The sequence below is a fragment of the Cibotium barometz genome, chromosome 16 (assembly GCF_041138505.1).
Source record: "Cibotium barometz isolate CiBa-2024 chromosome 16, ASM4113850v1, whole genome shotgun sequence".
In the NCBI taxonomy this organism is placed as follows: Eukaryota; Viridiplantae; Streptophyta; class Polypodiopsida; order Cyatheales; family Cibotiaceae; genus Cibotium; species Cibotium barometz.
In genome coordinates this window covers 10,229,850-10,246,406 of record NC_141061.1, presented here as the reverse complement: position 1 = coordinate 10,246,406, position 16,557 = coordinate 10,229,850, and the positions used below count along the sequence as shown (strand labels likewise).

At 38.1% G+C, this 16,557-nt stretch overlaps 1 protein-coding gene across 2 annotated transcripts; it reads left to right on the top strand.

The window, feature by feature from the left end:
- Positions 1 to 13,077: 13,077 nt before the first annotated feature.
- Positions 13,078 to 14,927, top strand: LOC147630351 (uncharacterized). 2 transcript variants are annotated; one of them, XM_086809982.1, is made up of 5 exons: positions 13,078 to 13,179; positions 13,327 to 13,451; positions 13,552 to 13,634; positions 14,461 to 14,562; positions 14,682 to 14,927. In XM_086809982.1, the coding sequence occupies exons 1-5, from the start codon at positions 13,166 to 13,168 to the stop codon at positions 14,790 to 14,792; spliced, it is 435 nt and encodes a 144-aa protein (XP_086666108.1). In that variant the 5' UTR covers positions 13,078 to 13,165; the 3' UTR covers positions 14,793 to 14,927. The 2 variants fall into 2 exon arrangements, with proteins under 2 accessions (XP_086666108.1, XP_086666109.1); XM_086809983.1 differs by lacking the exon at positions 14,461 to 14,562.
- Positions 14,928 to 16,557: the final 1,630 nt, after the last annotated feature.

Sequence of the window (16,557 nt, the reverse complement as noted above, 5' to 3'; positions counted from 1 at the left end):
TCAGAGGAGTGTGGGAGGCTGGGCTAGTGTGAGTAGGTAGGCCACTATATAAGCCCGGCAATGTGGACACTTATCCACATTCTTTTATGGTTGGGTGGTGTGACTAGGGCTCTTGGCCCTCTTTGGCTATGGTGGTGGTTACTGGGATGTCACAAAAGCACACAAATTGACTTATATCATACTCCCAAGATGGCTTGAATTTGTGTTGAAGCCGAACAAAAACTTTTTGTCGAAGGTCGAACTCGAGTCTTGCTTCACATAATAATTCTGACGGAGTCTGTGTAGGTATACGAGCTTAAGCGTAGGTCAAACATGGTCCAAATTAACTCTTGCACTTTTCCCATTGCTTAAAAACTTCAATTCTAGTTCCCAATTTCTTTTGAAATTTTCATGGATTTATTTGGGATTTTTGGTATTTTCTTGCCATTTTTAGGCCTTTTATGCTCAAAATAAGCCAAAATATGAGTTTCAGGCCCCAAAAAAATACTACAAAATCACCAAGATTCTAAAAAATTTACGATTTCTAGGTGAACCTCTAAGTACCCCCACCAAAAATTTATAGAAACTCATTTGACCACACCCCAAAGTTTAATGATTTGAGCCTTTTTGGGCTTCTGAGATTATGGAGCTTAATCATAATTAATTCAAAACCTCCATGGCTGAAAGTATGCACTTTATAATTTTTTTTTGCAAGAATGATTGAAGTCACCTAGAGCCCTTGAATTGATGGAGGAGAAGAAGTAGCATGTTTTAATGAGATTGAAGCGATGTTGAAGCCCTCAAGCTTTGCTAATCACATCCATGGCTTCCGATTAAGAAGAGGGTTAAGAAATTGGAAGCGGGTTAAGCAATTGAAAAGTGGTTTTTAGTTTTTGGATGGTTTTGGATTTACAAGATGGTTTCCACCTTCCTTTACCCTTTTATTATTGACCAATGTTCACAAATGTTGGAATTAGGGTTAGAGTTGCAACAATGCACACACACAAGATAGAGAAGGTTGAGAGCACACAAACTCACTAGATTAAAATCAACAAATGTGTGCTAGATACAAAAGATAAGTACACACCTTAAAAAGAGTAGATAAGAGGGTGTATATACACACGGGGAAAAAACCTCCTAGTGAGGGAAAAAGTGCCCGGCAGTCCTAAGTGTGTTCACACACATCACTACCATATAATGCTACAAATCCCCCCTGGAGTGATGATGTGAACATGTACAGGGTATGGCTGATCAATCTTGAAAAGTCAGTAAGCCTAATGCTTTACGAAAGGCTTCGAACTTTTCACGAGAGGAAGAGCCTTCATGAATAAATATGCCATGTTGTCATGTGTAGACACATAGACCAAGTTGATCTCTGCTGCTGCAGAGAGTCTTTCCCCCCTGACATAGTGGTAATGCGCCTCAATGTGCTTAGTGCGAGAATGAAACACTGGGTTCCTCATAACTACTAATGTGCTTTGACTGTCAGTGAAAATCGTAGTGCTAGACGAATGTCCAACACCCAAAGTAGCCATAAGATAGGAGAAAAAACCTCCTAGTGAGGGAAGAAGTGCCCCGGTGGTCCTAAGTGTGTTCACACACATCACTACCATATAATGCTACAACAAAAACCTCTACTTTTAACCTTCGCCTTTAGCCTTTAATTTCTTTAATCCTTTTCAATTTCTTCCACAAATTGACCTAACCCATCCTTTGATACCACTAACACAAGAATCCCATCTAGGAATTTGTGGAAGAAGACAATATCTCAAGATCAATAATTATTCAACCATTCAACTTAAGATCTTGCTACAAATTCAACATAAATCAAGCTTTATAAATTAGCACATGAAAATACTTGGTAACCATTCCGAAGGGGAGCTCAAGCAACATCATGGTCCTTCTTTGCCAACTGCTGCTGATGATGTAATCTGTTGGACACGATTCGTCCCCTCTCTCCAGGATGATTCTCTCTTTTAATGTATCTATAGTAGGGGGTCACATATAAATCTTGCATGACATGGGTCTCGATCGAATTAGAAACTTCGCTTCAAAAAAACTAATGGTCATAGATTGGGAATTATTTACCACAATGATCGTTTGTGGATGGTGCAAGGGACGAGTGGCCCAATGAAGTCCACATCTCCCAATATAACACATTGTTGGCTAGCCTCGGTGTCAACCAAGGTGGTCCATATGCAACTAGGTGATGTTTTGGGGGACCTCTAACTCAAGGCAAGACGGTTTTGTGTTTCATTTGCTCATTTATTCCCAAAGCTCCTCGTTAGAGGCAGATCCAAAAGAGTTTATCCTTCTTAATAGGGGAGAGCACTCGGGTGACTACTAGGAGTTGGTGGGTTTAAGAAAGTGTGGTTTAATGCGCTACAATCGATTGCATTGTCTGTTCCAACAATTAGTCCATATCGGGTTCACATTAAATGTCTTTAGTGCTTCTTGGTGTAAGTTTAAAAATGGTTTCAAACATGTTTTTTTAATTAGCTCACGTCTACGAGCTCAAGCCAATTGACTCATGTTTATAGGCTCATGTATGTAGTTTCACGTCTTCAAGATCACACGTGTCCAGGCTCATGCCTCTAGACCCATGTATATAAGCTCGTGTCCATGCTCATGTCATCTATAGGCTCATGCCTCTAGACTCACATCTACAAGCTCGTGTATCTAGGCTAACGTGTCTAGAGTCATGCCTCTAGACTCACGTTTGTGGGTTAAAGTGTTCAAGCTCACATGTTTTTTGTATGAACTCAGCTCATGTACTTTCCTTTTATAAAATAAACCTACCTAGGGCACAAAAATCTAGGATTGGGCCTATGACAAGGTTGGTGTACACTTATTTAGGTAATAAATGTACTTTAAATTCCTAATAACTATGAAGGATAAGAAATTTTCTTTGAATTTACTACCAATACGACTTGTATAATGACAAGAAAATCCTCCAAGGATATGATTAGGTATGTCCATACATGGATGGATGGATGGATGGAGCTAAGCCCTAGGCTAGGCACTAGCACATGGGCACCAAATATGTTAAATTCAAGAGCTTACCTTGGCCTTGCTGAAGCATGTGTCATTGGGTCTTGCCTATGAGCCACAAATTATAACTTCCCTATGTGGGTGTGCTAGCTTGTCCGATCATGTCCTCACTCTGTGTCTATATATCTCATACATAAAGAGTCCTAGACATATGACTCAATAGAAAAGACCATATCTTCCTGTAAGATTCCTCCCCAGTCCCTCAAGATGTCCAGTTTCTTCCCCTGTAATCAATCCCCTTTTCAGAATAATAAGAGATCTTGTTTTTTCTGCCTGTTTAGGCCTAGAGAGAGAAAATGTTCTAGAGAGAGGTAATTCAGTTTTTAGAAATCTTTGGATGGAAAAATATCCCTTCTCATTAAAATAAATTCCCCCAAAATAGAAGTTCAAAAAGAAATTCCTAAGGTGCATTAGAAATAAATTATAATGTGTACAAAAGACCTTAGCCTAAGGGCCAGATTTTCTAAAAAATTTGGATTAAGGTTCTTATGGACCAATAAGATTAATCCAAATGTAGGGAGGAGATAAATTGAATAATAAAAGAAAGACCCCCCAAAAATGAGTAAATTCTCACATAAGATGAAGAGTGGACTAAGGACCAAAGAAAAGAGTAAAAAAATTAAATTTTGACATCTCAGAGTGGGGATCTCCCTTCATGAAGTAGGCACCTTTTTTCTCATCATTACCCCATATTTTTAATCAATAAAATGAGATATTTTTATCTCTCCTCTCTCCTATTCAAAACTAGATCCAAAAAGTAAGCTGAACTGACCCAAAAATGGTCAAAAATTGACCAAACTGATCTAGAAAATTCTAGAATCAATTTGCTTGGTTAGAGGCTCACTTTTTTCTATAAATAGAAGCCTCCTCCTTTGTAAAAGCTTAATGGTGTTTATGCACTGTTACTCTTGTCCTGAGAACCATCTACATTGAATTTCTTAATAATTCAATTGTTTTTGGCCTAATCCTCTCCAAAGTGAATTGGTGGCCACTCTTCAAACAAGAGTAGAACCCCCAATCCCTCAAGCCAAAGGAGAGCTTACAAGCTCCATGTAAGCTAATTTTCTTACTTATTTACAAATTTTAAATCTATGGTTTTCTTGATTTTTATGTTTTACAGTTGATTGAATTAAATTCAAATGCTATGCCTTTGAGGAAAAGGCCACCCCCTTCTCTTCTTTACATCCCAACATTTCTTAATCCTAGAAAGATTAACTAAGAGATTAATTAAACTCTTCTTATTGTTTACTCTCTTGAATTTAGAAAATTGTGTAGATTAGAGTTCTATGAATCTAATTTGGGTTATTGTGTGCAGCTTGTCAGAGTGATGGCTAGAACCAAGTCAACTGCAAGGAGTGCTGGCAAGGGGCCAAGGCTTGCAGCAGCAGCAGCTGGGGCAGGTATCAAGGAATTTAGTGTGCCTCCAAAGGGAAGAGTTGCACATGGCAGGAAGGGGAAGCCAATGAGCCTGCTCCAGCAAAAGGATAAGAGATTGAAACATGGTGCAGGTGTGCTAAAGGAGACCAGGAAGCAATAGAAAGCTATAGGCTTTGCAATCCCCAAGGTACCTTTTTAGAGACTAGTGAAAGACATATGTGATAGTTGGCACCTTGGTTTTAGGTGGAACAGGACTGCCATTCTTTCCTTACAGGAAATGGCAGAGGATTACTTGGAGAAATATTTTGAAGATGCAATGTATGGCAGGACATCAAGATGAGAGACATATTATTAATTCCACCTACAAGAAAGTTGAAGGTAGATGAGGTTAAGGTTGTTGAAGTAACCCACTCAAAGAACACCAGAGGAAAAGCTACTTATGAGGAGTCACTGAAGCAACAAATAAAAGAATCCAAATCTGTTATAGATGTGGAGACTGTACAGAGGGAGCTGCAGATACAGAGAAGGTTGCAGGAGCTGGGGCCCTAACATAGTTGTCCATAGTTGTCCATATTGAGGATGAAACTTCAGTGAATAATTTTGACTTGACAAAACCATGCTTGGCAGCATTGGCTCATAAGAATGAGTATTGCTCAGATACTATCATTCTTGCAATGCTCTAGTAAGTGTCTTTTATTTTACATTTGTTTGCAAAACAATCCTTCTTGTACCTCCTTTACACCCTACCCTAATTATTGTTTGGTCCAATGCAGCATGATGAGAAGCTGGCTTAACCACGCTGTACAACATACAGTTCATATTATTGATCCTGCCATTTCCTCCAGGTTAAGAGATGCAAAGGAAACTCCCATGGATATTTTCAATTGGTTCAGACACTGCAATTTTGATGTTATCGATGTTTTGCTACTTCCATACCATAACAGGTATGTGGGTGACTGCTTCTTTTGGGATTCTTCTTTAAGATTGAGAACTCTTGTAGCCTTTGATTTCTTAATGCTTTTTCCTTACACAGTGACCACTGGAGCTTTGCTTCTATTGATATCCAGCAGAAGCAATGCTTTATATTCAACTCTCTTAAAAACACACACAGAGAGCTGAAATTGTAAGTGGTGTGTGTGCTATTTTTAACTTTAAACTTTATTATTTTGTTTTAATGCACACTAACTGAATTATATGTATTGCAGTTGTATTAGAAGGTTTCTAGATGCATTGGATCACTGTCCTCCTAATGTCAATCTTTTGGATTCAATAGAGTCAATAAATTTAGAGGTAGAAAGTCGTTTCCCCTACTGATGTCTATTTCATGCTATGCCTTTGAACCTATTGAATAATTTTGTTTTGTTCAGATGTTAACAGTTTCTAACATATCTTTCCAACTGTACAGACACCACAACAAGATGATTCAAGTAGCTGTGGGGCTGCTGGAGAGTGCTGATCAGTGCCAAATATATACTTTCAAGCTATTTTGAGATAGGACAGCCAGACCTTGTAAGAAAAAATAATTTTCATTTAGCTTCAAAATAATTGATATTTGTACAAAGTGTTCTAAATCATCATATGCCATTGCAGATGAGAGAAGATAGCTTCAGCTCGAACTATATATATAGTTTCAGAGCTGATACAATTTGGAAGTTTTTGAAGTATGCCTCTTCCAAACCTATTGTACCAGCTACTGTCGAGTTGGGTGAGAGCTCTAAAGTCCGAGAAGGTGTCATACACCTTGATGACACAGATGATGCTGATGTGGTGCCACAGGAACAAGGACCTAGTGATGATGGAGGAGAAGCCACAGGAACAAGGACCTACTGGTGATGTTATTGAGGAGAAGATGGAGCAACACAGCAAACAGATTCTCCAGGGTAGTAGAGGAGACAATGGAGCAGCACCAAGAGATTGTACAGCACAGGATGGAGTAGCAGAAAACAGATTCTCCAAAAAAAGATGATACGGAGAGCTTGGACCATGTAGAGCAACCTCTGGATCAGGCTGTAGATAAATAGAAAATGGTTGTCAAGAATATGTTCTACATATACAATTAAACACTTCTGTACAAAATTTTACTTTATTGAATATAATACCTTTGTTTATGGAGTCTGTGTTATCTCAATTTTTAAATTTTCAATGTCTTTGCATTTTATTGAACTCTCTCTTCTTTTGAGCACCTGCAAAAAAGCAATATGAATCAATAGGGTAAAGTAAACTAATAGCAGTGCTTAATGAGACTAGGATAAGTCAGATGATCTTGTTTTCTTAACACACCATGTGTGTTAGCATTGTCCAGCCAACTGATAAAAATGATCAGTAAAAAATATACCCGATTGAGCTAGCTCTGTTGCACATCGACCTTGGTATTGTTGTTCTCCTATCGATCCATGCAAAACATCTATAAATCCCAGAATACAATCGATGTTTTGCCATGTCTCATACGATGAAGGGTATAAATCTAAAATAAAATAACACAAGAATGTCAATAAGCAAAGAAAGAAAGCTTCATCTTAAAAATCCATACACCTCATAAAGAACAAAACCACAATAGAAAAATATACAATTAGGCCTGTGTTGCGGAAGATCATTTGGATAGTCTCGCAAGACAAGTTCTTTATGCATGTACACATGCTTAATCAAAACTTCTTTCACCGATATCTTCCCTCTGGTGATTTTAAAATCTCGTACTCTTCCCTTCCATGACGCCAAGAAAATGTTTTTTGTCTGGGGTCTCTTTCTTTTGCTAGGTTGCATGAGCACCCATGCTCCTTTCGAAACACTAAACCTTTCCCAAGTTTCTTCCGTTTTGACCGTACTTGAATTCTCTACCGAAGAAATAGAAGAAGCAGGTCGACGGGGTAATGATGTGTGGTATAATTCTGCCTTCATAGCATTATCATCCACAGAGCGTCTTCCACAAGAATGGCCATAGTTTTTATTCACCATGGAGACCTTGTGAATCTGTAACAACAGCAAAGTAATGTAAACAAGATAACAAAGTGAAGTTTCAAGAAAGAGAAAGTGGGCAAACAGACAGTTGACAAGAAACATCTTACTCTAAGCCAAACAGGATCAAGGGAGCAGTTTTGGAAAAGAAGAGGCTACTGCAAAATGAGGCAGTGGTGTAGAATGGTAGACCTTTCGAAGGAAAGGCAGCACAACATTTCAAAGTTCAAAGGAAGGTGGAAGCGGGAAGGCCCTTGTCAGAGAAAATGTCAGACTAGATTCTATCTTCATGTCCAAAGATCTTGTGAGAATAAAAAACCAATCTCCACATTAATGTGGCACGCTTGTACCTACATAAAGTATTGTTTCTTTTATCTATTTTCTCTTATTTTTGTGAATTTCCAACGTTACGTTGGCCCTCTGTTGATTGGTTGATTGGTTGAGAGCTTATTTTTCCAAACCGTAAAAGGCCCCAAAATGAGCTCCCTTTTTTCCTAATGCTTATTGAGTTGAGTTGTCACCTCCTCCTAGTCTTTTGGTCTCAAGTTCCTCTTTCTAACATGGGACCATCTCTCCTCATATAGTTTTAGTAGTGTTGATGTTGAAACCTCACCCCACACGAGACTGGCAGTGGCTCGAGGCCTTTTTGTAACGTGACTAGTTTTTCTTTCCCCCCTCTCTTGACCATGTACTTGTGTTTGAGTATCATTTCCACTCGTGCCTAACATGGGAGAGCGTTCCTCTTGTATTTGGGATTGTGTCTCATTCGTAAGCCCCTCCCAAGCTTCAGTTAACATTGCGGTGAACGAACTGTTTTCGTACAATTGAGTGCACGCTACACTCTAATCCTCCCAATGAGAAAGGTTTTCAATGTCTTGGTTAATAGCTGTGCCTCTTGCTCGTTTGGGAATGCGAACATTAAAATGGCTCATGGTGAGATATACTGCACACACACAACACCACACCTGCATTACACGTTATGGTCCTGAACATGTAGATAGAAATCAACATCGAATGATTGGCCTATTGTTTTTTAATGTGTGTTTGTGCGTGTGTTTGTGTAAATGTACATGTACAAAAATTACAAAATGTATTTATGCATTAGGATGGGAATCGTATCGAAAATTGTAAAAATGGGGACTATATCAAAAATTACAAACTAACCTGTAGTGTAGCCGTGTGTGGAAGTGCTCCTGTGTAGCGAGCAGAAGATAGCAGGTGCGAGGAGGAGAAGACTGATCCGAGAGAGGGGAAAGGAGGGCAGTTGCATGTTGAATCTCGCTCGAAGATGATTGGAGGCTGGGAGAGAAGCTTGGTTGGATGGAGGAATTTTCCTGAAATTCCTCCAACCGTTCGGCATATGCACGCTTTCCTTTTTTGGCTGCCACATCACCCAACACCCCTGCACATGCACGCTTTAGCCCCTCCCATATGCTAAGCGCAAGAGAGACTTATATTAATGTCTGTGGAAGGCCTATGAAACACAATACATGTAACAAAGAGTATGTCATTTTTAATCTAAATCTGTGTGGTCTGAGTGGGGGTTAAATCTGGGTGGTCTAAGAGAGAGAGAGAGAGAGAGAGAGAGAGAGAGAGAGAGAGAGAGAGTGCTATCACCACATAGGGCATTTAAAGCCCAAAGTGAGGACCACCACATAGTTCTGCCACTGTAAAATCCAGTTTGTTTCTCCAAGTCCATAGGTGTTTTTTAGAATTAAGCAACAAGGAGGTGCTTTCTAGAATTAAAGGCTGACCCTTCCAAACATATCAGGATTGATTGGAAGAAAGCTCTTATGGGTGTAGAGCAGAGGCAAGGGTATATTCTTAGGTATAGAATGGGTACATGGAATTTTTGTCACGGGACCCTTTTGTACTTCTTGAAGAAATAATTAAAAACTCATAAAATACATCAAAAATTAAAACAAAGACTTGAATTAAATTGAAATCAAATAACATAACATAACACAAAGCAAAAGAAATAAAATAACGTCACCATCAAGACAAGATTGGGTGCAATCTCTCCCCCCATGTCGTGTAGCTCCACTTCCACAACTTAAGTATTTAGAGAATTTTATTTCATAAAAATAGCCCAAGGAGCTAAGAATAGATGAGCATACAAATTGGGCTTGCTTTTCCCACTTTTGGGGTATTGCTTTACATATTTTAAATCATACCAAAATCCCTAAGGTTTGTACATATAAAAACCTTTGCCCAAATAAAATTGCTAGTGGGCCTTGCTACATAAAATGACTTTGTGCACATTTACACCTATACATTAATCTTGTGTCCACTTGCACATTCCATTAAGTTGAATCTTGCACAAATTAAATTAAACATATTTTTGTATAATTATTAATTCATCAAAAATATGATAAAATATATACCTGTATAACAGTCCTCTCGTTTGAGAAAGCAATTGTCCTCAGTTGCGTAACAAAAATCCCGAGAGAACAAGATTGTTGATTTCATAACCTTTAAGGTAAACTCAGAGGTCCGAACATGGCTCAGAGGCACAAAGGCATGGCTCAGAGGTTCTTATGAACATGGAATACTAATCAAGAAAAACTCGTGCAACACCAAAATTGGTGATCGTCACACTGATTATCAAATAAAAAATAACATGTACAAAAGGTTTAATACAAAAGAAAAATGATCATCATCTTCATACCACCTCTTAATCCACTAGCTATACGACACCTCAATCGGTACTCTCGCACATCTCATGCAGTGCGACACCTCAATCGGTACCCTCACACTTCTCGTTGCTATACTCAGACGCTTTCCACGTTAGTTAAACAATTAATTGAACACATCAATTAATCTCAACCTCGTCTTAAGATATAGACAACCCATAAATAATCAAATAATAACCACCCACATGTTTGCCAGGCGTAAGTACCCTGGGAATCACCCCTTCATTATACGAACCAATTAAAACAAACAGTGGAGGCCGACAACATGCCACATACAAGGGTCCCCGATATACAGCTGCATAAACACATGAGAGGATGGCTTCATGATTGGTGTGGAAGACTAGATCTACACAAAATGCATATGTAGTGAACTAATCAAATTAATGTAGGTAAGACGAGTCTAAGTGTCGCATACCACATAGGCGCGTTGTATATACACACATAGGATGGTAGAAAGATAGAAGACATAAATGATGAAACCAATATGATGTCCCATACGACTAGATTAATTCCATACATCACTTCCTTCTTTAGAATAGAAGTTTGAGGCGGAGTGGCCAGTTCCTCTCTGAAACTTAAATTCCGACACAAATTTTCTCTATCTAGAAATTTCATTTAAGTTATTGAACTTGAAATTATCCTAATGTTGAATGTAAGGTTTATTAATTAGGTTATTAGGTTGGAAAGAGATTATAGAAATACTTATGAAAAAGTTGTATAAAAGAAAGTGAATATATATACATACCTCCATTGTTGGTGTCATGGAAATTATTTGTCAAAAGAATTTTGACACTCAAGGATACGTGAGATTATAAACCAAAAGTACATGAAATTGATTAAGTAAACAAGTCTGGATGATGAAAGGTTAATTTACTTTTGAAGTTGACATAAACTTAAATAATAAACAACGAAACTCAAGCGTAGAGAGTCATACCTTTTTATATATTCGACTGTAATGATACTTTACATTGAGAAATTTAATACTAATGTTGAAGTGGTTGATGGCTCATTAGCATTCTTTAGCATTCTTTTGCGGCTGCGCTTTCACGTTCACTGCAAGTAATTTTTGAAAAATTTATGAATTTAAAAGGTATTATTATTAAAACCTTTTTAAAACCACCAATTTTTAAACCTTTGGTCCGAAAATTTAAAGGAACTTTTTGATTTTCGAAGGTGCAATTACACTATATATCTGGGGTTTTTTTTTACATTGCTAATCACATTATTCAAAATTCAAGTTTAATTTGCTTCATATTTTGCTTGAAAGGCCATAGACTAGAGTTTGTATTTCACTAATGTTATGTGGGACTACCATTTGGCCCTATCCAGTTTGTTGCTTCTTAGAGGCCATGGGTCAAGGGTACTAAGTCATGAGAGACTTGTGCTATGTGTACCACATATGGTTTGGTTTTAGCCACTAAAACATCCTTTCTCATAGGCAAGGAGTGTGTCCTTGCGTGCTAGGTTGCGAAATTTACGAGCCATTGGCTACTCACAGTGTTTGAAAAAATGATTTTAATCGAGCCTTACATCAATCATTTTCACCATGGATCGAAGAGCCTTACATTAATCATTTTCACCATGGATCGAAGAGGAAATTATAATTTTGAACAAATGTTGTCTTCATACTTTAATATAATATTAACTAATTGTTAAAACTTAAAGAGGTCTTTACACTTTCTCCATCAATAGAGGCCTACAATGAGTAAAAAAAGAAAATGAATTAATTAATAGAAGTGAATCGGTCCGTGAGAAATGGAGAAACGAGGGCTCAGTCTCGACGACGTTTCAAGTTTGGAGGAAACTTCTTCACGGGGCTACCATTTTTTAGCTACAAGAAAAGGTTGGGTGGGGATTTAGTTGAGGATAGGGGTTGAAATGTGAACCTACGGGGGTGCATTAGGGTAAGGTATGGTTGGGAAGAGTAGGAGACACATAAGTAATGGCGATGGCACAAAGACAATAGCGATGGGCAGAGTTTGGCCAAAGAATGCATAAAGTACTAGTAGGGTATGGTAAAGGCTTGGCTATGTGGCTAAGACTATGGTAGATAATACAACATAGAGGGAGCAACACAATAAACACACAAGGAATGGCTATGTCAAGGCTTGCCCAATAGAGTGACAGATTGCAAATAGCTTCAGCTATAGAGAAGGCAAGGTAAGGGACCAATGGGGTTAGGCTAGGCTATGGCTATGATGATGCTTTACAACGGATTAGTGCTTTGGTGGTCAGCTTACTATGTCTATTTGTTTTAAATTAGTCAATTTGAATGTGCAATTAGGCACTTAATTTTTCAAGGATTAAGAGTTTCTTGAAGGTTCGATTGCTTGTTGGTTTGTGTCCGTCAATTTCATCTAGAAACTAGCAAGTTTCGTGTGATTTCTTCTCTCGCATAGGACGAAAAGCGTCCATTGATGGAACTTGAGGACGAAAAGCGTCCATTGATGGAACTTGAGGACGAGCAAGGGGATTTTGAATCCATAAGAAATTTCCTCAGAATGCTTAAAAAATATCTCTGGATGTATATCTTTCATAGCTGTAGCCGTTTGGGAGATCGGAATTTTCAAGGATGTAGATCCAATAGGCCTTACTATTGCTACTCGACTAATTAATTGATTAAAAAAAACATTTGGTGCCTATATATATTGATTGAAAATTAGTTGGTGTGAGCAGAAACACTAAAAAGCAAAGGTTTTTTATTTTTTGTGAAACCCTATGAACTTCAATTGCATCTCTTACTCTCGGCCATGCATCTTCTCTCTTTGTTGATTTTTTTTCTTTCAAAGAGTAGAGGCATTAGATTAGATAAGCTATAATGAATGCTTTCAATAGAGAAGGAATTTTTATATTTAACCTAATAAGGGGTTTTAAATCGTGCTTATTTCCTAAAGCTTATATTCATTTATAGTTACTTGCTTTATTTTAAGTAATAAATAATTAATAGCAATGTGGCGGTTGGGGGAGGTTCACGCGGTCCGCGCGGCCTTCACCAGATTCTTCATCTTTTTATCAAGTGGCTTCACGCGCTTTTTCCTGGCCACACAATTCTCTAATAATTAATATCAATCAGCCACCCTAATCAAAGTTTAAACCTCCGCTACCTTACCGTCATGGGTCTCTTCAGGTACGACGTGTGAACCATTTTCGTCGCTCACACATTAATTCCGAGAAGAACCCTAATTGCTCTACTGCGATTGTGGAGAAAAAAAAATTGTTAATCTGGATTAATTAGTTGATCACAAATCTGCACTGTATGTATTGGAATCGAAAGCTTCGGCAGGAAGAAGCCGCCGCCCAGATCAGAGCAAGCACTGACTGAAGCTGCAGAGCTGGGGCCTGTCGCCCTTAATCTTGATAATAACCGGATTATTTACGAGAATGGGCGCTGGACGGCTGGTAATTAATCAAATCACTTAACTTAAACACTGCATTTTTCAAGGTTTTTCTTCTAATTATTGTATCTAAGTGCGGATTTGTGGGTTTTTCCATGTAGCAGATTTTGCAGAAGGGCCTATTTCAGCCGCGGACGGATCCCTTGAAAAGGAAGTCATTGAACTACGTCGTGAGAAAAGGAAACTCGTAAGCTTTATTAAACCTAATTAACATGATGATCAATGGCTAATCAAAACACACAAATGTTGTAAACAATTCTATCTTTACACACCACTATTCTCATGGCTCTTGCTCTGGGTCACCATATGTAAACTCTCTATATCAAGTGTGTTCAAGATTTAATTTAAAAATCTCTTATTTTCAAATTTTTCATGAATAAAACACACTTTTTTCTATTCAATTTGTTAATAACTCTTTTGAATGGTACCCTTTTGTACGTAAAAAAAATATATTAAAAAAAAGTTAAAAAACTCCTTTTGTTGAACCTAGTGCTACGCTTACATATTTATGATGACTGACCCTATCGAGGTCGTGTGTCTCTTTTACACACCACTATGGTATTGTGTCTCTCTCTAGGGTCCTTGGGATAGCTTCCTTACAATTTTTCTTCTTCTTGCTACATGTAAAGACCTTTCATAAATAAATAAAAAACTATATGCACACATGGCATGTAAAGACCCTCAATCAAAATAGTAAACACCCTATCGACTAATTATTAAAAGTCTTTTTGTCATTAGCTGGCTAGTGAAGTGTGTACTCCACTATCAACCATGTGTCTTTAACGTACATGTGAAAGGTCGTACGTTTCTAATCATCAAGATAGTCTAAGAATACTCTCTAATCTCAAGTGCTTGAGTTTGGCTTGTGTGACACATCTTCACATACGGCTCCTCATGAGCTTCAAATCCCCTTCGACCCGGTTACACACTTACTAAAAAGTGTGACTCCCTGATTGACACTTTCTGTACTCGTGTTCTTTGGTCATCAAAATTAACATGCATGATGATTGTAGAAAAGAGAAGTTGACAAATACATGTCTCAAGTCCAAGAAATGAAAGACCTCAAAGAGAAGTGGAATCTCTTGGATTTCAAATACCAACTACTAGTTGACATGGTGCATATGTGCTATTCCTTCATTCTTGAAGATTTATGACATAACTTGACAAGTTTAACAACCTTCTTAAGGACATGGTGTGGTGTTGCTCATTTGTTCTTTTGGAAATTTTTACACAGTGGTCAATGAGGGTGCTTGATAACGAGAGAGGAAGCTTTGCAGACAAGGAAGTGGCTTTAAGTCCGAGAAGATCGAGCAAGAAGAATAGCTTGGCTATGAGTTCATACTAAGACCTTATGTTACCCAAACGGTAGATCATAACTAGGAGCATTGACTCATCCGAGCCTTTACTAATTTGATGGTTTTCTAATACCCATGCTAGTCCCTCATAAAAACAATGAAAGTTGCATTCTTTAGCATTTTCGATGCCCTTAAATTAATAGTTCATATTTTATTAAACAATGATTAGATGAATGATAAAGATTTACTTAAGTAATCTGACAAAGTTCTCTTTATTAATTATGGTACCATCATGTTACCATCCACTATCGTAGTCCTGACTCAAGATTGTTACCTTGTCATGGAAAAAACAAGGTTTCTTTCAATTTGACATCATGTCCATGTTGGTGCATCCTCTCCGGATTTGCCTAAGACACCTCATCAAACCCATAAACATTTAAAAAACACAATCTAAACCAAAATTTGGGACAATAAAACAAAAGCCAAATCAAGTGTATTACAAAAAAAGCAATGTCATGGTTTCCTAGATGATTATCTTTTTGAGGTTGTCCTTAGTTAAATGAATTTTCCATGAGCTTGGCTCCATTTCTATGTGGTGCATAAGGAATGGAAGTAATGTGTTCTCAATTGATGAGTTTTCCATGAGCTTGGCCCCATTTCTTCGATAAATAAGTTTTCTATGAGCTCGGCCCCATTTCTACGTGGGGTGCACAAGGAATGGAAGTATTGTGTTCTCAATTAATAATAAAAAATACACATTTTTTAGAAGATGATAAGGTCCAAAAGTGGCTATTATAGATGAGCTTCTATAGATAATATTTTTTTCCATCTCACATTTTTATAAGATGATGAGGTATTGTAGATAAGGCCTTTTGCTTCCTTTGATGAAAAATTTTCTAGAGCTATCTTAATTATATTTGCAGGAATATTCACCAATTTATTCAAAAATCTATTTTTAGAATCCAATTTTTATTTGCTATCTTGAACAACATTGCCCATGTTTGCAGTGCTACTATGAAGTACATAACTCATAGTTTGATCATGCTACCCTAGTAGTAGATTTTCTTTGTGAAATCAAGTGAAGTGTCTAGTCTTTATATCATAAAACTACATTTTTAGTAAAGGAGAAACGTAATGGAACCAAATAATTAATGTTGTGTTCATGTTCTTACAAAGTGCTACCTTTTCTCCTTTTTAGTAAAGGAGAAAAGTAATGGAACCAAGTAATTAATGTTGGGGATGGACCGAGGGAGCTTGACGGAGGGAACTTTTCTTGGCTACCCTCTCTCTATACTTGAACACTCTCTCTCTAACAATTCCCACCACCACCACCATCCCAGCCTAGCCCAACCCCCCACCACAACCCAACCCCCTCCACCACCAACCTTCCTCGGCTACCATCTTCCCTTCCTCTCCTCTCCTCTCTCTCCAGCCATCTCATAATTTTATGTTGCTCTTCTCACTCTCTCTCTCCCGCCCTTGTCTCTTCTCTCTCTCTCTCTCTCTCTCTCTCTCTCTCTCTCCCCCCCCCCTTGTCGCTCTCTCTCCCCTCCCTCTCTTTTTCTATCTCTTTGCTCAAGATCTCTACCTTCTCCTCCCTCTCTCTCTATATATTACCAGATGCCCTTCCTCTCCTTTGCTCTCTCTCCAACCATCTCACATCTTTCCGTTGCTATTCTCTCTCTCTCTCTCTCTTCTCTCTCTCTCTCTCTCTCTCTCTCTCTCTCTCTCTCTCTCTCTCTCTGTCTCACTCGTCTCTCAATCTCCCCTCTCTCTCTCTATATATATATCTGTCTCTTGATCACTCTCTCTCTC